Source organism: Panthera pardus, unplaced genomic scaffold, assembly GCF_024362965.1.
Source record: "Panthera pardus isolate Hobbes unplaced genomic scaffold, ASM2436296v1 HiC_scaffold_8, whole genome shotgun sequence".
In the NCBI taxonomy this organism is placed as follows: domain Eukaryota; kingdom Metazoa; phylum Chordata; class Mammalia; order Carnivora; family Felidae; genus Panthera; species Panthera pardus.
The window spans coordinates 62,806,586-62,828,075 of record NW_026527013.1 but is presented as its reverse complement, the minus strand read 5'-3'; the positions used below and the strand labels follow the sequence as shown (position 1 = coordinate 62,828,075).

The window sequence follows — 21,490 nt, the reverse complement described above, 5'->3', positions numbered from 1 at the left end:
GAAACCAGACCAGAACCACACCGAGCCCAGGCCCATCCGCAGCATACAGGAAGCACGGGGCCAGGCGATACGGAGAAGTTCCCGTCGGGTCAGCAGAATCCAGGGTGGGGAAGTTCTGCTGGGCAGAAAGCACGTGGTCACCTCCAAAAAACTTGCCAGAGGAGGAAGCACCTCTGTTGTTAAGGAAGCGAAGAGACGTTAGATAAACATGGTCAGGCTTTATTTGGAGCTGGATTCCCACAATCTGTAAAAAAAACCAAAAAACAAAAACAAAACTTGTAAGACAGGGAAATGGGAATGTTGATTCATTGTGTGGTGGCATTAAGGAATTATTGTTAGTGTTAGAGGCATTTTGTGGTTGTATTTGAAAAACTCGGGGGTGCCTGGGTGGCTCCGTCGGTTAAGCGTCTGACTCTCGATTTCGGCTCAGGTTCATGATGTCACAGTTCGTGGGTTTGAGCCCTGCGTTGGGCTCTGTGCTGACCGTGTGGAGCCTGCTTGGGATTCTCTCTCTCTGTCTCTCTCTGCCCCTTTCCCCAGCTCATGATCTCTCTAAAATAAAAAACAAAAACCAGCTTCTGAATGCTTACTGAAACATTTACAGAGGAGGTGATGTGATGTGTGGGGCCAGCCTTACAACGGTGCAGGGAGGGGTGCAGGTGGGCGTGGGGGGTGCTCTTGGGGGTGAGCAGGTGGCCCCTGGAACTCAGGAGTCTGGCCGGGATGTGGCTTAAGTGTGAGCACAGAGGTCAGGGCTGGCCCGGACCTCCTCCCCCTTACTGGTAGGAATTGCCCCCCAGTGTTTCTGTTGTCGTGTGTGACCTAATGGCTCAGGTTTGCCCCTGAGTCATCAGTGTGGCATTCCGGACAGATGGACAGATGGGCTGGTGACATCTGGAAAGACGAGTCTGCTTGATGAAGTGTTTCACTGCAAACCTGCTGAGTTCATCAGCACATGACACAGGGTTGATAACTGTTTTCTGAAATGGCAACGTTTGGTTCATTTATGCCTTGTTTAAAGCAATTATTCCTCATAAAGAATAGGGGTCGTTTCAGAGTAGCCGAGGGCGTTCTCATTCTGTTCCCCCAGGAAGACCATCTAGTTCCCTCCCCAGAGGTTAACTTTAATAAGATTTGCTGGTGGAAGAGATGGGGCCAAGGCACGTGCATTGAGTGGGGGGAAGATTTGGACTCAGTGTGACAGAGAAGTTTGGGAAATTCAGAGTTAAAAATGGGCTTGGACGTGATGAGGTAGCGAGCTGTCTGTCCTTGGAGGTATTCAAGTAGAGTCTACAGTGGTCCTTCCTAAGGTGATTGGGGTCTGCAACAGTGACAGCAAGGAATGCTTCAGTCGAGCCATCATTGCATTTGGTAACATGATTTTTCACGCAAACCGAGCAGGGCATGGAGTATTCAGGTCTGTGGGCTGCAATGTGTGATCCCACATCGGCAGCCTCATTGTCAAGGTGGGAGATAAGGGACCCGTATTCTCTGCTCCACTACAGCTGAGTGAGCCATTCCGGGGGTGGGGGGAGTCCTCAGATCTTTTTTAATATTTTATTTATTTTGAGAGAGTGAGAGAGATTGTGTGAGTGGGGGAGGGGACAGAGAGAGGGAGAGAGAATCCCAAGCAGGCTCTGCGTCAGAGCCCGGGTGCGATCTCCTGAACCGTGAGTGTAAGGCATCCTCGGTGGAAAGAGACAGGGTCACACGCTTGGAAATACGACTGGACTAGACCGTGGTCGTGATTTGTTCTGTAATGTTGTGACAGATTTACTCTGTGGGGACGTTAGAATGGGGACATTTGGGGCGCCTGGGGGCTCAATCGGTTAAGCATGGGACTCTTGGTTTTGGCTCAGGTCATGATCTCATGGTTTGTGAGTTCCAGCCCTGCATCGGGCTCCATGCTGACAGCACAGAGACTGCTTGGGTCTCTCTCTCTCTCTCTCTCTCTCTCTCTCTCTCTGCCCCCCCCCCCAAATAAATCAATAAAAAAATGGGAAAGAAATGGGGACATTTTCCCGCTATTTCTTATGTGAGTCCAAGACTCCCCATCTACGCGTTCTCATAGATTCAGCTGTGGTCGAACCGTCTCATTTGCAGATTTTGTGTCTGCAGATTTGCAGCCTTGCTGGAATGAGTTTGTAATCCCGAATCCGCAGTCCCTGCGCGTTTGTGGACACCCACGGACCCACGCAGGACGGGGACCATGGGAGCTGCCCCCCCAGCCTGGCCCCCGCAGCTCAGGGGACCCCGGGAGGTGCTGCGTCACCTGAACACCTGCCCCCGGCAAGCGATGCTCAGTGCACATGGTCTTGCACGTCGGTGCTCCCTGTTAGTGCTCCCCCAGTTGAAAATGCCCGCCTGCAGTGCTGCGGGGTCTAGCACTCCAGGCCCAGGAGAGCTGTCGGGTGTTCACGCTGACTTTGTAGGACAGCATGATCCGGAATAGCAAGAACTGAATGCACTGATGGGGTAGTGATCAGGGGTCCTCAGACGGCTCCATTGTTAAGTCGTCACCTGCGAACTTCCTGTACCCCTGGCTTGCCTGTCAGCGCAGACCCTAGCCTGCTTTTGCTGCCTCCCTTCGTGCCTGGGGTGGGCAGTTCTCTTGACTTTTTGGGGGTGCTAGGAAAGAGAGAAGTAGACTGTCCGTCCTTGTGCAGAAAGGTTCTCTGGGACCCTGGGTCCCAGCCCTGCCGGGCGTTAAAGATGTGCCTCCCCCTGCCCAGCCTGGGCCTCTGCTCTCTCTGGGGGTAGTGGGGGTGGGAGGGTCCTCAGCTCAGGGGATGCTGTGCTGGCTCGGTAGGACGGAGGTGGCCTCTGGGCTGGGAGGGCACACGGGATGGCGACAGGTGCTTGTGTATCCCGCGCTGTTTGCTTCACACAGTCAGACCTGCCATTTAACACGATCGGGGGTTGTGGGTGGTTGCTGGATCGGAATGTCTGTTGACTTGCGGAATCCTACACTTGAGCACATACTTGTGTCTGAGACAGACAGCCGTCCCCGTCTGGCTCTGTCTCTGTCTGACAGCCTGGGGTTCCCCTGCCCTGAAATTCCCCGTTCGGCCTCCGCAGAGCGTTCGTTGTGAAAGCTTCACCAGACTTACGGGACGGCCTGCCCACACCCGAGCCCTGGCTCTGCCCTGCCCTGCAGCTGCCCTGCGGGCCCGATGGAGGCCAGACACGGACCCCCACCTTCCAGGAGCAGCACGTCTTTGGCTTCTGAGGCTCACATGTGGTCGGTTTGTGCAGTGACGGCAGCCAGTACATCTGGCCAGGGCAGGCTCGGGGGCCGGCACGGTGGGCTCTCGGTCCACCTGCAGGGTGACGGGGGATGTGGTCCAGGATTGAAGAGCCTGGCTCTGGGTGCCCAGCCGGAGGCACTGCGCTGCCCGTGTCCATCTTCCGGAACGGAAGGAATGACCAGCCAGGTAAGGATTACTGAAGGCTAGTAGGGCAGTCTTGGGATGGCTTTATTTAAATTACTTAAAAATGTTTTTATCATTGAAATACAGTTGACAGGGGTGCCTGGGTGGCTCAGTGGGTTAAGCATCTGACTTGGGCTCAGGTCATGATCTTGCGGTCTGTGAGTTCGAGCCCCCCATCGGGCTCTGTGCTGACAGCTCGGAGCCTGGAGCCTGCTTCGGATTCTGTCTCTGTCTCTGTCTCTCTCTGCACCTCCCACCACTCACACTGTGTCTCTCTCTTTCTCAAAAATACATAAACATTAAAAAAAAAAAAAAGACATAGAGTTGACATGCAAGGTTATATTGATTTCAGGTGTATAGTGTAGTGATGGGACAGTTGTATATGTTACACACAGCGCTGACCATGGTAAGCGTTGGTACCACCTGTCATGATACCACATTATCACAGTACCATTGACTGTATTCCCTATGCTATCCCTGTGACTTGTTCATTCCGTAACCGGAAGCCTGCGTCTCCTCTTTCTCTTCCATCTGGAGCCCATCGGTTTGTTCTCTGTATTTATGGGTCTGTTCCTGCTTTCTGTTGGTTCATTTGCTTTGCTTTTTAGATGCCACATAATGAGTGAAGTCATACGGTATTTGTCTTCCTCTGTCTGACTTATTTCCCTTAGCGCAATGCTCTCTAGTTCGATGCACGTTGTTGCAAAGATGTCCCTCTTTTTTATGGCAGAGAAATATTCCATTGTGTGTGTACTACAGTCTCCTGTATCCATTCGTCTATTGATGGACACTCGGGCTGCATCTGTATCTTGGCTGGTGTAAGTAACACTGCAGTAAGCAAAGGGGTGCACACAGCTCTTCCAATCATTGTTTTGCTGTATCCACTAAGAGGAGCATATCCAAAATATATGAAGAACTTAACGCAACTCATCACCGAAATGCCAAATAATTTGATTAAAAAATGGGCAGGGGTCTGAACAGATATTTCGCTAAAGAAGACCTCCCGACGCCAACAGACACATGAAAAGATGCTCAGCATCACTCGTCATCAGGGAGATGCAGATCAAAACCACGATGAGACAGCACCTCACAGCTGTCAGCGTGGCTAAAATGAATGACTCAGGAAACAACAGGTGTTGGCGAGGATGCGGAGAAAGGGGAGCCCTCGTGCACTGCTGGTGGGAACGCAGACTGGTGCAGCCGCCCTGGACAGTCATATGGGGGTTCCCCCGAAAATTAAAAATGGAACTACCATGTGATCCAGTAATTGCACTACTGGGTATTTACTCAAAGAAAATGACTTCATTCATTCGGTTCTTGGAGGGCAAGACAGGGTTCAAGTCTAATCTGCAAACTGCCGTGTGGCTGTCACTATGGCTCCCGCCAAGACTCACCTGCCATTTTCTTGCTTTTTTTGTTTTTTTGTTTTTTTTTGTTTTTTTGAGAGAGAGAGAGAGAGAGAGAGAGCGAGCATAAGTGAGCAAGGCGCAGAGAGAGAGAGAATCCCAGGAGGGGCAGAGAGAGAGGGGTGATTACCCTGAGGCAGCCGCTAAGGACGCTGAAAAGTTGTAAACCGTAAGGGGCTGATCACAGTGCCACTTGCGAGTGACAAATTTTGGGGCCCAAATTTTGGGGACATTCAGGCACAGAGGAAATTGTGCTCCTGCTTGACCCTGGATGCCATGCAGCTGTTGAAAACTACTTTGTAGGAGAAAATTTGAGGATTATGTTATATCATGTCATATCATATACTATATTGTATCCTATTATATCATATATGTATTGTATATCATGTATATCATATTATATGTTGTATATCCTATCACATTGCATTAATTATATCATATATTATAAACTTACAGGTCCAGCATGTGCTGGACACATGACCTTCCTGAGTACAGAAAAGAGAGAAAAACCATTGTGGGAGGCACAGCTGGTCTAAACGGCCTCACTGGCCCATGAAGCATTCCCAGATCAAAGCCCTGTGTTTAGAGGACACCTCTGAAAATATAATAGTCACCATTTTATCATTTTTTAAAAAAGTTTATTTACTTATTTGGAGAGAGCGAGAGCAGGGAGGGGCAGAGAGAGAGAGGCTCTCAGCACAGAGCAGGGCTTGAACTCATGAACTACGAGGTCACGACCTGAGCTGAATCAAGAGTCGGACACTCAACCAATGGAGCCCCCCAGGCGCCCCGTCCATTTGACTGTTTTTTAAGTGACCCCCATTTAAAAACTTACCATTTTTAAGTTGTGCTTGGCCGAGGTCAAGGTGAGTGTCACATTGTCTGCCTGTGTGGGTAGACTGGGCCTGGGCACCAACCTTGCAGATCTGGGGCTTTCACGGATGAGCCTTGTGCCCTTGGTCAGGTCGGGTTGGGTTGGTGCCAGGGACTTGACTTCCTCACAGGGACAAGAGGGAACAGCATTTCAGTGAGGAATTACGATTGCACACGAAGCTTGCCCAGCAGCTCACGTTCTGTATGTGGTGGGTAGGTTGACCCCATTTTGTGGGTAGGTTTTGTGGGTAGGGGTTGATCCAAGGAGACTACTCTCCTGATGGACCTGTGTTCTCTGGGTTATTGGATGGTGCCACCTTCTCACTCGTCTGACTCTTAGCTGTCGGAGGAGCGATCGGAAAGGAGATCTCATTGCAAAAGCAAGTGCAGGTTAGAAAAGCCAGCAGGTAGTTTTGGGCCAGCTTCCCCGTTTACGGGCTGCTGGGAGCACCCTGGGTGAATGTCCTTCCCCTTTTCGCAGACGAGGATCCCAGTGGACCGGCTCGCCCGGTTGAGCCAAGAGTGTCCTGTCTGTAGAGACCGGGCTGGGTTTTGAGCCCAGCTTTCCCCACCGAAGGCACTTCCCCAGGGTCACTGGGGAAGCAACTGGACGCGACTGGAAGCGAGAGGCGCCCTTTTAGGTGGCAGTGAAGAGCCCAAAACCTTGGGGATGGTTTTTGAAATGGTAACTTGGTAAATGGCAATTTCAGGTGGTCATTTGAAGGAATTTCCCCGGAAATTAGGAAATTAGGAAGTTCCCTGAATATTAGGAAATCTGGTATCTTCACTGGTAGGAACGCATGAAGGGGAATGGAGTTTGAGCTTGGTTTTGGGCAGCGGTTAATTTAGGGACGTTGGATACTGTGATTTGTAAGAAATACAGATTTGGTCTTTGTCCCCATTTCCAGCACAGTGCCCCAAACCCTTGGGGTTTCTTAAGTGGAGGAGCAGATAGGTGGCTGTTACTGTGCTAAGGAGGTAAAGCACCTGAGGGTGGGGACTGGTGGCCAGGGAGACCGCCCACATGGTTACAGGGGCGGAGCTGTCGGCCCCACCCCCTGACCGCGGGAGGAGGGGCTGCAGGGGGACCGCCCACGTGGTTATAGGGGCGGAGCTGTCTGTGCCACACCCTGACCTCGGGAGCCCCACCCCTGACCCCTGGAGGAGGGGCTGCAGGGAGGCCGCCCACGAGGGGTGGAGCTTTCGGCCCCACCCCCTGACCTCGGGAAGAGAGGCTGCAGCGGGACCGCCCACGTGGTTACGGGGGCGGGGCTATCAGTCCTATCCCATGACCACGGGAGGAGGGGCTGCAGGGGGACCGCCCACGGGTCACAGGGGCGGGGCTATCGGCCCCACCCCTTGACCTCGGGAGGAGGGGCTGGCAGGGTGACCGCCCACGTGGTCACAGGGGCGGAGCTGTCGGCCCCACCCCCTGGCCTCGGGAGGAGGGGCTGCAGGTTGGATCAATCACCAATGGCCGATGATTTCATCAATCATGCTCCTGTAATGAAACCCCCATAAAACCCAACAGACAAAAGGTCCCTAGAACCTCCGGGTTGGTGAGCACGTGGAGATGGGGGGACAGCGGGCTCTGGGGCGGCAGGGAGCTCGGTGCCCCCTCCCTAACCATGCCCTGGGCGGCTCTCCCTTTCTTCTGTTCCTGACTTAATGGTTTTACAGTAGACCAGGGATCTAGTGAACCATCAAACCCAGTTTTCTTTTTTTTCTCATCTTCCTGGAGAATTTCTTGTTAAAAATTTAGTAGCAACTAAATGAAAGTGGAGGAATACTGTCGTGTCAGGTGGGTCGTGGCCTGTGGGTCGTGCACTGTGGGTCCTGTGGGTGTGGCTTGCCCACACCACGGCTCTGGTCCTTGGACCCCCTTCCGTCCCCCTCCTCAGCCATGGGACCAGGTCCTGTGGGCGCCCACCCTTTTCTCAGGTCCTCTGGGTCGCCCTGGCCCCAGCAGCCCTTGCGCTCTTTCCCCTGCTCCTGGCGTCCGTGGCGGCCTAGGTGGTGAGATTACAACACTGATAAAGCTGATGGTATGGGCGCTTACCGCCTGCCAGGCACAGTGCTGAGCTCTCTCTCTGGGCGGGGTCTCATCTGACGGCTCCATGCTTAGGCAGTGTTCAGTGACCGGCCCCAGAGGGCAAGTGGGGAAACCGAGGCTTCCAGTGGTCACCCGATGCCATCACTGTCCTCACAGGAGGGGGACGCACGCTTGGCACCAGCTAGAGCAACTCCTATCCCCACAGCTGGTGGCACTGGGTTCCCACCCGCACCGTCTGTGGTCAGGTCCGCCCCCTTTGGTGAACCTTACTGACGCTGGCAGCAAGGGGTTCTGAAAACCCCTTCAGAACACATCTAGGACCCTGTTTGTCACCCCTTTTCAGAGACCTCTGCAGGACTTCTCCTGACCCGGGAAATGCTCTGACTGGGTTCAGGCACCAGAAACCCTGACCTCAGGGCCCCTTGTCGCCTCGTCCCCGTGTGGTCTGGGCCCCTCCCTGGGGCTCCTCTGGCCGTCTCCAGGGCGGTCTCCCGAAGGTCCCCTCTCCCCATTTCTGTAGCTGGGCGGTGCTCCTGTCCCTAGGCCCATCAGTGACCATCGTCACCTATGCTCTTGCTGCTTTCCGGCGCTTGTGGGACTGTCATCCAGCCTCTCTGGGGATCGCTCGGTTCGTCACGTGGGCACAGTGCCAGGATCCCGAGTGGTGCAGCCTGGGAGGCCCCAGCCCGGGTGGATGGTGCATTTTAATGGAGCGTGTTTCTGGTGCTGGCAGGGAGGACGCTCACTGGGCTGTCTTAGGCGTGCATGAGGACAGATGGGGCCACAGGAAGTGGTCCACCTGCCGGTGGTCAAGGGCACCGGGATGGCCATCCCAGAAACCTGATGATTCATAAGTGACCAAAGCCGAGGTCTGCTGTGCCCTTCTCAGGGCAGGGACGGCATGTCCTGGACTCCACTGTCGGCTGTCTCTGTTCAGCAGGCTCGGTGGGCACCCCAGGCCGCCTTCCCTTGGGGACCGCTGGGGGCGGGGTGGAGGGCCTACCTCTTGGTCCACATTTGTCAGCGTCTGAGGGTCTCTGTGGCATCATCCAGGCTGCCCTTGGTGGACCTCGGGGTCAGATGGGGACACAGCCCTGCCAGGCACACCTGGAGCAGACTCGGGTCCCTGCCGCTAAAGCTTCCAACTGCAGAATGAATGACGGGACCCTCTTGCCTTTGGAAGAGTGTGGCCGGCGTGGCTCCTGGACCGTGGAGGATCACTCCGTGTGCTGGCTCACTTCCCTAGCTGTTGCTGCCTCAGTTGAAAATGCTCCTGCTGGGAATTTGAGGGTATTTTTGAGAGAGCTGGATCCCTGGCTTGACATGTCCTCTGTCACCACGCGGTAAGGGATAAATGCTTGACCCATGCCCACACTCGGCCCGTCTGGGCTGGTCCCCCACCAGGAAGCAGGCGCCTCCCTGTCCCATCCCGCACTTGTACGACACAGGAGGTGGCCTATAGCCTTCTCTCCCCTTACAGGGCCGGTGATGGTGCAGCGTGCTGATGTCCGCCATGCGCAGCCTGGGGACCGCGTGTCCCTCCGGCCTCTCCCGTCCTCACAACCAGGGTGGGACACCTCTCTTGTCAACCTGGTTCACAGAGGTGGGAGCCGGAGCTCCCAAGAGTGAGAGATGCTGTCTGTTCCCAGGTCAGCTGACCTGACAGGTGAAGGGGTGGCTGTCTGTCCCCACGCTTGCTCTCAGGAAGGCCTGCCAGCCTGCAGGAGCCAAGCCACCTGAGGCAGACCCCGGCCTGTGGGCTCCAGGCCTGGCACGCATCTGGCTGGAAGGAGACCCGTGTGGACCCGGTGCCCCCCCGGCCCTCATGCCAGGGACAGGGCCGGGAGGGGCCCAGCGGACCCACCACGCTCTCCCGTGGTCCTCTTTATAGGGAGAGATGTTCTCATTATGAGATAATGGATCAGAATAAAAGAAACGTGCGTGAGAGACGGAATTACAAACGAGCCCGCTTGGATCTCCCTCTGAATGTAGGGGATGAGCCTGACCATTTGGAAACAAAATCAGGCTGACGGTTGCCAGCGTAGACCTGGCCGTGGGGTCTGTGCTCTGCTCCGGGTCCTCCTCTCCCACATCTGAATGACGACCGGCCCAGTTCGATCCAGGCGCAGACAGCCTGGGTGCCTGAAAAGTCGCTGTAGTCCCACTGTCTGATGTATATCCAGCCCCCTCTCTCTGTTTTGGTCTCCGGGAGACTTGGAGCCCGAGGGGCACGTGTTAGGAGAGACCCCGCTTCTTCTCTCTGGTCCGGCTATGCACTCAGACGCTGTGTTTGTGTTCACGTTGTGGTTTTGTGTGCACGTAAGGGACAGAGAGAGGAGGGCGGGCACCAGGCACCTGTGGAGCGCGGGATGCAGGCCCGAGACCTGCCCACCCAGGAATGTGCAGTAGGCTGCTCTGGGGGTGAGGGTGGGGGTAGGGCTTTGGACACCGAAGACCTCTCACTGTGCCCTCATTTCCACCCCCCCACCCCCCGGAAGCCAGGTTGCCGTCAGGGATGCAGCCCCTGCCCAGTGAGCCTGTCCTGCTCCCCTGGGTCCTGCAGGGCCCTGGCTGGGCGCATGCTGCTGGTGCCCGGCGTGCAGGCATGCGTGCTGCTGCTGTGGGCTGGGCCTGCCTGCGGCTCCGGCACCGCTGCCCTTGAGACTTCCCCAGCCACGGCGGGGCGGGCGCTGTCCCACCTGCTCCCTGTGAGGCCAGGGGCAGGGAGAAGGCGCGGGACTTGAAGCTGGGAAGGAGCCAGGCGGTGAGAGGGGCCTGCTTCTGAAGGTGAAGCCCTGGCCCCGGGGCCCCTCAGCAGCGCCGTGAGTTCTGCTCCCGGAGGGATCTGTGGGGCCGCGTGTACTTGGCAGTGGCTTTCTCCCCGGTGCCCCTGCTCTGTTTGCTCACGTCCTTGCTCTGCTGCGAGGGGGCAGTAAAAGTTCCATGTAGCGCCAGGTCTGACGCTTCTCCCGCCGGCGGCTTCCTGGGCTGCCCCTTCTGGGGACCCCCTTCCTCCTTGCCCTCTGCTTTCACGGGCGCCTTCCTTCCATATGGTGCAGCCTACTTCCCGCCGAGTGCTGAGTGCTTGGTGCAGACTTGGCTCAGAGAGAACCTCCCTCGGAGCGACACCGTGCTGCTCCTAGAGGAGCTGGGGCGGGGGGGAGGGGGGGGTGGGGTGGGGAGCAGAGTGACGTTCTTTTAATTTCCTAACTCGAGCCTGCTATGTTTTTCTTGGACACTCACTGCTGCTCGTGTTTAAGTGCGGTAAGAAAGACGTTCAAGCTGGGCGCTCCTGGTAATGACTTTGTTTCTGGCCTTCTTGTGGAAGGGAGGGAGAAGTGGCTGTCTGGCTGGCTGGCTGGCTGGGTTTGGGAAGGTCTCGATTCTCCCACTGCACGCTGGTGAGAGGGTCTCGCCAGGCACTGCGGTCCATATGGGCTTTTGGCGGAGGCTGGCTTTCGGGGCCAGCCCCCGCCTGGCGCCCCATACGGCAACTGGGTGCACAGCTGGTGTTGTTAGCTCTGTCCACGTGCTTCCTCACCCAATGCCGCTGACACCTCTGCTTTCCAGGTGTGGAAACTGAGTCACAGAAGGTTGAGTAAATTCCCAAGGTTGGACAGCCCGGGAAGCAGCCGGGAAGTGCTTGACTGCTGCATCCTGCCTGCTGGGCAGCGAGTGAACGAATCCGTGCCTTCGGATTTGTCCAGTGGACGTGGCTAGTCATTGCCTTTGCAAAAGGTTTTCATTTTTTTTCCCCATTTGCCTTGTGCGGTGTGCTTCCGCTGGTCTGTGGACTGTGCTTTCTTCCTGCGCGCGCGGCTGGCCTGCTCCCTGCCCCTGGCCCCGGAGCCCTGCTTCCTTGTGAATCTGGCTTCGGTTACGCAACTGTCCTTTTTGTTCCTTTTTACGGAACTGTTAGTGGCTGTGGGTTTCAGGGCCATCTGAGCGGCTGGGAGCAGCGCACAGGCCCCGTGGCTCCCTGCGGTCCACACCTGGCTGGGACCCCTGCTGCAGAGGGTCTCTGCTCGTCACCCTGAAGCCCGAGAGGGTGAGGGGAGGTGGGCAGCAGGGGCACAGCCTTCAGTCTCTGAGCAGGAGCTAGGGTGAGCTCCCACCTGCGCCAGAACCCCCCACCCCCTGTTCCGGGTTCTTGCCTCGTGTCGCCTTGTGGCTGTGCAAGGGACAGTTTCTTTCCAGGTATCCCCCAGAGTCATCGGTTCCCTCTGTTGTGACCTCACCAAGGCGGACACACTTCCTACCTTTCATTCTGTTGCTCTTTTAGGGGCCGGGTGTTCAGGCCGCTCGGTGCATTGACTTTATTATCCTACGAATAAACATGATAGGCATTTAGGACCGAAATGTAGAGCGGTATCCCCGTGCCTCTAACATGGCCAGATCATCCCTTGGATGTGTGGAGGTTAGCGGTGGGCTTATTCCCTCCTGTATCCCGCAAACTGTGTGCTCTGCCAGCTGCTGGGGTAGGATGTGGTCCCCAGGTGGAAGGTGGGAGCCACTGCCTCTGCGGGTCTTTACCTGGGGTGGCGGAGGAGGGTGCACAGCATGGGCGAGAATTCATGTGGCGAGTTATTTCTGTGCAGTTGAGGGCTGTGCCATCATGGCACATACAAACAGGGCCAGGGATCGGGGCCGCTTTGCTGGGGAGGTGACATCTGAGCTGAGAGGTCTAGGATTAAAAGGAGCTAACCTGGTGAAGCTTGCCTAAGTGGGTGAAGAGCATTCCAGACCTGCAGGGCATACGCAAAGGTCCTGAGGCAGGAAGGGTGGAGTGTGCTGGGAAAACTGGAAGAGAAGGGCCATGGGGCAGGGGTGGAGAGAGGGAGGTGCCTGCCCTTGGCTCACAGCAGTGGGATGTGGGGACACGGCACCAGCATTAGCCCTACAGATGGGCTGTGAGTTCTGCTCCTCAGGCTCCCGTCCACCTGGGGTGTCCCTGCCAGCCCACCGCGTTGGGGACAGGCCCTCCTTGCTGACATGGGGGCACCATCCACCTCGTGAGTCTCATTAGGCAGGTCTTCTCCATCTTCCTGGTTTCCCAGACAACACGCAGAAATCGTAGATGCTAAGGGTGCATCGTGCCGGGCCTGCTGTGGCGCCACAGCACCCCTGCAGAGAGGTTGCTGGATGTAGGAGCCCATTTTACAGATGAGGGCCCTCATCTGCAGGAGGTCCTGTGGTTCTGGGACAGCCTGGGTGGCTACCCTGGCCAGGTGCCTGCTGGCCGTCCCCAGACGGCTGGTCACAGCCACCGGGAAGGGGTGGCGTTGTCCAGCCCTGGCCTTCTGCTTAATTGCCAGGTGACGTGTGTCGGGGGCACGCTGTCTGCGTCCTCCCTCTGTTTTCCGGCTGGGTGTTAGGTGTCCTCACTGCCCTCCCCGCCCCCAAGCTGGGTCCTTCTGGAAGCCCTTGGCAGCGGCGGGAGGGGGGGGGGGGGGGCTCCGTGCTCTGTGGCCAGGAGTCCTTGGTATAGACTCACCCCTGCATTAGGTTTGTCCAGCGTCCCTCCTCGAAGCCATGAGCGAGTCCTCTGCTGCTGGGACGTGATTGTTGGAAATCCAACCTGTCGGTTCAGACCCAGAGTGTCCTGTCTTCTGGCCTGGACGCCAGTCACTTGAGGTGGGAGAGCAGGGCCCTGTGGGTCCTACGGGACTTTGTGCATCTAACAGTCAGGTCTTTGGGGTGTCTGTCTCGTGCCACGTGTGGACTGTACTTTTCGTCTGAAAAAGTAGGAGACAATGTGTGCTTGTAGTACCAGGCTCTGCGCTGAGGGTTCACATTTGGGGTGCTGCAGGGTGTGTGAATGGGCAGAGTCTTGAGGGTTGGCCTGGTCTGGTTCTGATGCTGCCCATGCTGACTTTGGGGTGTCCCACAGCTGCAGACCCTGCGGTACCCAGGGAGGGGGGAAGGTCCCTGCCAGCCTGCTGATCAGATCCCAGACGAGACCAGTGATCAGGCCCCACAGCTGACGGGGCTCGGGGTCCTGCTTGGAACCCCAGCTTTCCCTCCACGGGCCATCTGCTTAGAAAGGGGCCAGGTTACTAGTGGCAAAGCCTTTGTCTCACAGACATATTTGGGCCATTGTCACCCAAATTTGGGCCAGTTTTCTAGTGCTACCCACTGGTCATGGGAATGGTTCCCTATAAGACTGGGTGCTGGGGGGCGGGTCCAGTGGGACAGGGCGGGCGTGCGGGGGTGGGGGGGAGGGCAGGGTCATGTAGGAGGAGCCACTGAGAGCGGGGTCCTATAGGAGGGGGTGCGGGGGGGGAGGGGTCTTGTAGGAGGGGCCGCCGGGGTGTGGTCCTGTAGGAGGGGACACTGGAGCGTGGGGTTGGGGTCCTGTAGGGCCGGCGCTGCAGGATCCCTATATGGACAGCAGGTGTTTCCTGCAAGTCCTGTTTGGGCCCTAGCCCCCAGGTGAGGTGGGGACTGGAACCCCTGTTCTAGAAAGACGAGGAGGGTGGCTGAGGCCGGAGCAGGTGAAGGACCTTTCCAGGTTTGCAGGGTGCAGAGTGACAGCACAAAGGCAGTCTCACGGGCAACTGTGTCTCCTGACAAGGCCTGGACCAGCTTCTCCCAAGAAAAGCCATGCAGCCCTGCCTTCCGCCCTGGGGTAACCCACTCGGAGCAAGCATGGGCTCTGTCTGCCTCTCTTAAAAAAGACAGTTGTGTCTGCGTCCAGATCTCACGGGGGATCGGTGTCCCTCCTGCAAGATGGGTCTGGGGGTTTATATCCCACAGCTACAGAGTTGCTACTTCTGAGCGTGTTTCAAACATAGAAGTAACACCAGTAGCAAAAGAAATGAGGATCGATTATTGCAAAAGTGTGTTGGGCAAGAGAGTCCCTCTGGGCAGATGCAGCGATCGAGTGGTTACCTGCTGGAGCACCCGCCTGGCTGCTGGCCAGAGTCCTGGGCTCCGGGGCTGCGTTCTCTCTGCCTTCCAAGTGCTGGACCCAAAGCGACTGCTGGCCAGGGAGGCCAGTGACTTGGTCGGGGTCCCAGGACTGCTTAGGGGCCCAGCACGTGCGCTGCCTGGCCCTCACCGGAAACAGTGCCTTTGGGGCAGCGTGGGCTTGCGCTTCCCCTGTTGCAGGTGTAACCTTTGCCACGATTCCACCGGTGCCCCTCCCCTCCGTCTCCCGCCGGGTTTCTTCGCGCCTTTAGAAGTTGCGGGCTGTGATAAGCGGGTGCCAGATCCACAGGGGTGAAGGAGGCGGGGCTGGGCAGAGGCAGGTGGGGACCAGGAGCCAGCTCGGGAATCATCTGTGTTATTTATCTCTGTCGCTCTGGTCAGTAATGATAAGAGTGGCTGGCGGTGTCCTCAGAAGGCTTCCTGGAAAGGTGGGTGGGCAGCGTCTTCCTGCCAAGCACCGCGAGCAAAGCGCAGCCCCGGGGGCCTGGGGTCTTCCCGCAGAGAGGTTTTCTCCCACTTCCTGTATGGGGTTAGGATGCAGGGTTCTGGTGCACAAGGGACCTTCCTCTTTGGTAGATTTCCAGGAAGCTGGTTTCTGGGTCATTCCTCAGCCGTGAAATGCGCTGTGGTGTTTGAAGGGGGGGCTCGGCTTTTGAACCCCACGAGCAGATTGGTTCTTTGCTCTCCAGCACAGACGCACAGAGACTGCATACCCGAGGGTACCTTCTGGCCAGTGACGTGTTTTGAGAAGTCTTGCCCCTTCTGTAGTCTCCTAGCTGCTACACAGCAGAGCGGGCAGCCAAGGGGCTACCATCTCTGTGTGTCCGGGGTCCCATCAGCCACATGTCATCCGCTTGGCTCCAAATGTAGCCTCTGAGGGAGGGAGTCCGGTGCGCGTGGAGTCTCAGAGGCTGGCTTCCAGAGGTGGCTTGGTCCCGGCCGCTCTGTCCTCCGCGGTGGGGGCTGGGCTCGCTCTCCCGACCTCCTTGATGCTGGCCTGGCCCCGGGGTCGGGCTCGGCAGCACGGGCCGTGGGCCACCAGGGCCAGGGGATCGAAAGAGCCCTGGGTTTAGTGTCAGAAGTTGCTATCACATCTTCACTGTGCGATTCTAGACACAACACGGTCTTTCTGGATGCTGTTTCCCAGGCTGCCTATGGGGGTTCCCGCCGGGAGCCAGGTGGCCCACCAGGTGTGGTGAGCTTTCTGACCGCAGTCCACTGTGGCCTGTCACAGGATGCTGCTGGTGGAACAGGGGGCCACGTGGTCAGAGGACCCGGACCCCGTCCCCTCAGGCAGAGGGCCAGAAACAGGGTCCCATCTGGCCTTGTATCTGTCCTAGGGACCCCTCCTGCTGCTCTTCCCCTCCATGCACCTGTTCTGGCCACGCTCGTCTCCTCACTGTCCCCAAGATGCAGAATAGAGCTACTTCATGGTCAGTCACCAGTTGTGCTCTTCCTGGGACACATTCACTTGAGGTGACCCCCTCACTGCAGGGACCCCCCGCCCCTCCACGCTGACCTGCGGCTCTGCCCACCTCCCCGTGCACCTGAGGGGTGGGGGAGGCCTCACCACCGGGCTGGGGGGAGGGGGTGCAGGCGGTGAGCGGTGGTTCTGGCCCGTCATCCGGTTAGGTGATGTGTGGGCTGGAAAGCATGAAGGGCCTTGCCCTCAAGGAACGTGTGCTTTCTCTACAAACTTACACGCGTGGATCTTGTCTGGTTTTCAGTCCGTGCACATTACTTCAGTCTAAACTGGCGTTGGGCACCGTGGGGCGGCTGCAGGTGGGGCTAGGGGTAGGGGCAGGCGGCCCGGCCTTCCAATCGCATTGTGTGTGTGTGTGTGTGTGTGTGTGTGTGTGTGTGTGTGCACGTGTGTGTTTAGCGACCCGCCTTTCACGTATGTGTCTACGCATCGTGTGTATGCACCTGTCGTGTGTCTGCCCTGGATCTATCTGCCATCCATCCGTGCCAGGGGATGCAGGTGGGGATTCCCCGGGCTGGGGGCTGGCTGGGACCCCTCTGGGAAGTGCTGGGCCTCAGGGCTGCTTTGGGGAGAGTGGGCCCAGCCCTCTGACCTCCTGGGAGCCGCTGTCCACGCTGCTCAGAGTCCCAGGTACCAAGGGAGCCAGCTCAGTCCCGGACTCGTCTGTAAGGCGGGACCCGTACGAGAGGCACCCGTCCGCCAGGGACAGCCAGTGGGCAGCCTCCCTGGGCACTCTGTGCTTCCTGCGCCACATGCTCCCAGCATCACCGCGCACTCCATCCGCGGAGCGGGGCCAGGACACGCGGCAGGCTCCGGGAAGGGGCCGCCTAGTCCTGGGAAGGGCGCTCGCAACACCATGCTGGGCTTACGGCTCTCCCGCGTCTGCCATCTTTGGCAATGCCTTGCACACCTCTTTGAGCCTCGGTTTCCCCACTTTTGAAATGTGGGAGGTAATTCCTACTCACAAAGAAGTTGCTGGGCGTGTCTCCTGAGATCGTGTCTACGAGGCCTTTGTGGATCACGTTAACACACGCACACACGGAAGGGTCTTGCAAATTGTAAAGTCATCACACCTGAGGCTTTTTCCCTGCAGGATGGGCTTTTTATTTTTATTTATTTATTTATTTATTTTTAAAAATTTTTTAACGTTTTTTTATTTATTTTTGAGACAGAGAGAGACAGAGCATGAACGGGGGAGGGGCAGAGAGAGAGGGAGACACAGAATAGGAAGCAGGCTCCAGGCTCTGAGCCATCAGCCCAGAGCCCGACGCGGGGCTCGAACTCAGGGACCGAGAGATCGTGACCTGAGCTGAAGTCGGACGCCCAACCGACTGAGCCACCCAGGCGCCCCAGGATGGGCTTTTTTAAAAAATGGTAGATGTTGGGGCGCCTGGGTGACTCAGTGGGTTAAGTGTCCAACTCTTGATTTTGGTTCAGGTCATGATCTCAAGGTTCATGAAATCGAGCCTCACGTCAGGCTCTGTGCTGATGGTGTGGAGCCTGCTTGGGATTTTCCCTCTCTCTCTCTCTCTCTCTCCCTCCCTCCCTCTCCCTCTCCCTCTCCCTCTCCCTCTCCCTCTCCCTCTCTCTCTCCCTCTCCCTCTCTCTCTCCCTCTCCCTCTCTCTCTCCCTCTCTCTCTCTCTCTCTCTCTCTGTCTTTCAAAATAAATGAACAAACCTTAAAAAGCAAATAGTAGAAGCAATAGAGAATTATCAGGCTTTGTTTTGTTCGAGTCAGTCTTATGATAATGGTAGGGATCTAGTGAGCGTTGGTCGAACACCTCCTGTATACAGGGGACAGGCATTTACAGGTGCCGTGGGTGGGTTTGTCCTGCTGGGGGTTCGTGGACCATGTGGCTGGGGGTCTGCAGTCATAGGGCCCTGACGTGCTGGAGACCCTCCCTGGCCGTAAGAGGCGCCAGCAGTCACCGTGTTTGACTTCCCACTTAATGACTAAATCACAGAACGGTGGCCGTCCTTCCTTCTCTGTGGGCTGGTGGCTGTGGACCGCGTGGGACTGACCTGTGCTTTGTCGTTTGCAGGCTCCGGGGGGCTCTGCACCATCTGCTGCTGTCTGCCGTGCCGGGCCGTCCAGGTAAGCGTCCAGAACCTGGTGTCCCTGCCTCAGGCCAGACACGACAGGAAGCCTGAGTGTGGTCTTCCTGGAGTCTGTGGTCATGTTCCTAGGTGATGCGTGTCTGTGGTCGTGTTCCAAGGTGTAGAAAGCTCTTTTTTTTTTTTTTCCCCTGGATGCACCTTCCCAGCATTGAAGCCCAGATTGTGGGAATGTGATTGTTTCCATGCACAGCCCTGGCTTCTTTGTGCAGGTGAACTTGGGGGGCGTTCCAGAGTCGAGCCCAGCAGGTGCACCAAGCTCTGTCTGCCTGAGTCCGGGCAGGGCCTGCTGGGACGGCCACGGCCAGCGCTCCACGTGGGGCAGTCTCTCAGGAGCTGTGGTTGGTGGATAAGACACGTTATTACTTTTTATATCAGTGTTTAAAAACCTGATTTATTTTATTTTGTTTTATTTTATTTTATTTTATTTTATTTTATTTTATTTTATTTGGGGGTTGGGGAGAGGGGCAGAGGCACAGGGAGAGAGAGAGAATCTTTTAATGTTTATTTATTTATTTATTTTGAGAGAGAGAGAGAGTGAGTCAGAGTGTGAGCGGCAGAGGGGCAGAGAGAGAGGGAGACATAGAATCTGAAGCAGGCTGCAGGCTCTGAGCCATCAGCACAGAGCCCAATGCAGGGCTCGAACGTACGGACCGTGAGATCATGACCTGAGCCGAAGTTGGACACTCAACCGACTGCGCCCCCCAGGCGCCCCAGAGAGAGAGAGAGAGAGAGAGAGAGAGAGAGAGAGAGAGAGAGAGAGAGAATCTTAAGCGGGCTCCATCCTCAGTGCAGAGCCTGACATGGGGTTTGACCTAGCGACCCTGGGATCGTGACCTGAGATGAAATCAAGACTCAGATGCTCAAATGACTGAGCCACCCACCTGCCCCAAAACCTGATTTAATTTTTAAAAGTCATCAAAATTCTTTTGCAGCCATATGTGCATAAGGCAGAGAAAAAACATCTTGGTGATGTTTTGCATCCTGATTTGAATAAATCAACTTGAATGACTAAGTTTATGATACTGGATCTGATGATGTTCCCTCCAGTGGGTATAATAACAGCACCGTAGGTATTCCTAGGAAGCGTCTGTCTTCCAGAAGGAAATACTAAAATGTTTATAAATGAGGTGGTAACAATGTCTGGGATTTCTTCACTGCGGCCAGAGTGGTGGACGAGGGGGTGTGAGCGGAAACGTGTGTTAATGTCGAAGTGAGATGGTGGGTCCGTAGCGGTTGGTTAAACTTTTGTAGGTTTTTGAATTTTCCAAAATTAGGAGAGAAACACCTATAAAAGGGGCAGTCGATAAACAGGTGGCAGCCACAAAGGTTCAAAGCTCCTGGTAGCGATGGCTGTGGACCAAAACCACCTTCCTGTGACCGTCCTGTGTCCCTTTGTGGGTTTTCTGTGGGTCTTACCGTGCTGGGGTTGACCCAACACCTCATCCCCGGCCACCGTCAGCCCTGGGGGCCTGCCCTGCCATGAGGATGAGGAGGGAGGGCTCTCGGGACATGATCCCCACGGTGCCGTCCCAGCCTCAGCACCCCTCCCCTCTGTAGGCCCCGTTGTGGTCGGTGGTCCTGCCTCCGCACCCCTGCCCTCCCACCCCCAATTCCCCAGGAGCCTGCACACAGCAGCCCTGCTGGTAGAGCCGGCCGCCCCTGTGGCCGAGGGGAGGCACCTGTAGGGTGGCCGCCCATACTCCTTCCCAGCGTGTCCCCTCCACGGCCCCTACACCTGTCTCCAGGTGGGGCGGGAAGACCTAAAGACCCTCCATGGGGCCTCTGCTCCCGCTGCCCTGACCCCCAGGAGTGAGGACCAGGCTCCTCCCTCCAGAGTCCGTCCCCTGGGGGTCCCCTGGGGGTCTCCCTCTGCCGCAGGGCAGGGGCTCCTGTGATGCAAACACACTCGGAATAGACACACAGCCCCCCAGGGGGCTGCCGCCGGGGCTCCCCTGTGAGCAGCCAGTGTGGGCACCTCCACGTCCTGACGGGCCCCCTCTCCTAGGCCCGCGGTGCTGAGCCCCGCCATGGAGGACGGCCGCGAGCTGGACCTCACCTACATCACTGAGCGCATCATTGCGGTGTCCTTCCCCGCCAGCTGCTCTGAGGAGTCCTACCTGCACAACCTGCAGGAGGTGACGCGCATGCTGAGGTCCAAACACGGGGACAACTACCTGGTGAGTGGGGGGACACCGAGTGCGGGGATGGTGGGGGGGGGACACTGAGCCTGGGGAGGGTGGGGGGGGACACCGAGTGTGGGGATGGTGGGGGGGGGGGACACTGAGCCTGGGGAGGGTGGGGGGGAGACACCGAGTGTGGGGATGGTGGGGGGTGGGGGACACTGAGCCTGGGGAGGGTGGGAGGGGACACCAAGTGTGGGGATGGTGGGAGGGGACACCGAGCCTGGGGACGATGTGGGGGGGGGACACTGAGCGCAGGGATGGTGCAGGGAGGGGGCACTGAGCGCGGGGAGAATAGGAGAGGGGACACTGAGTGCAGGGACGGTGTGGGGGAACACTGGGCACTGTGACTGGGAAGACACTGAGTTTCCTGAAATGTGAAGAAACCACTGAGAGTCTTGGTGGCCACTGAGCCTGTGGGGTGGCCGTGGTCCCTCACTCTGTGCCTGGCTTCATGAAGATGCCCCGGGGCTCCCTCCCACTGGGGCTTTTGTTCCACGTGCCACCTGCTGTGGCGTGAGGTCACGAGTGTCCCCGGGGAAGTGCAGCTGTCCCCTGCCCACGGCCGCTGCCCCTGAGCGCGCGGTGGGCAGCCGTCCTGGTGCGCTGGGCGCTCAGCATCAGGAGGGGGCCGCCAGCCCCTGTGGGGTCGGCGTCCCTGCATCACGGCTGAGCCTCTCCCCGCTGCCGACAGCCGGGAATGCGTGTGACGTTGTGGAGGGGGAGAGTCCCCGCTTGGGGTTAAGCGCGGCCAGCGTCTCCCGTGTCCCCTGGCTTGCCCTGTGTGTTCGCGCCGTGGCAGCCCCAGGGGAGCGGCCCCGTGTGATCTTGGGTTAAATTACAACCCCTCACGCCTCCGCTGCACCTGCCCCGACGCTGTTCTTATCTCCATCCAAGCAGCTAATCTTCGCTCTAAACGACAAGGCCGTTATTGTCCCCTTATCGGTCTCAGATGACTAATCGGCCGCCTGCTGCCTGCAAACGAGGCAGGGCGAGCGGAGGTGACCCCGCTTCGC

At 57.3% G+C, this 21,490-nt stretch overlaps 1 protein-coding gene across 12 annotated transcripts in view; it reads left to right on the top strand.

The window, feature by feature from the left end:
* TNS3 (tensin 3) overlaps positions 1–21,490 on the top strand; it is a 215,542-nt gene that overhangs the window by 76,443 nt on the left and 117,609 nt on the right. For 4 of the 12 annotated variants that reach the window (XM_053897586.1, XM_053897594.1, XM_053897588.1 and 1 more), the window contains 2 exons: positions 18,219–18,271; positions 20,300–20,471. In XM_053897586.1, the coding sequence (XP_053753561.1) occupies positions 18,219–18,271; positions 20,300–20,471 (225 nt within the window). The other 8 variants (XM_053897591.1, XM_053897590.1, XM_053897593.1 and 5 more) reach the window with 8 other exon arrangements.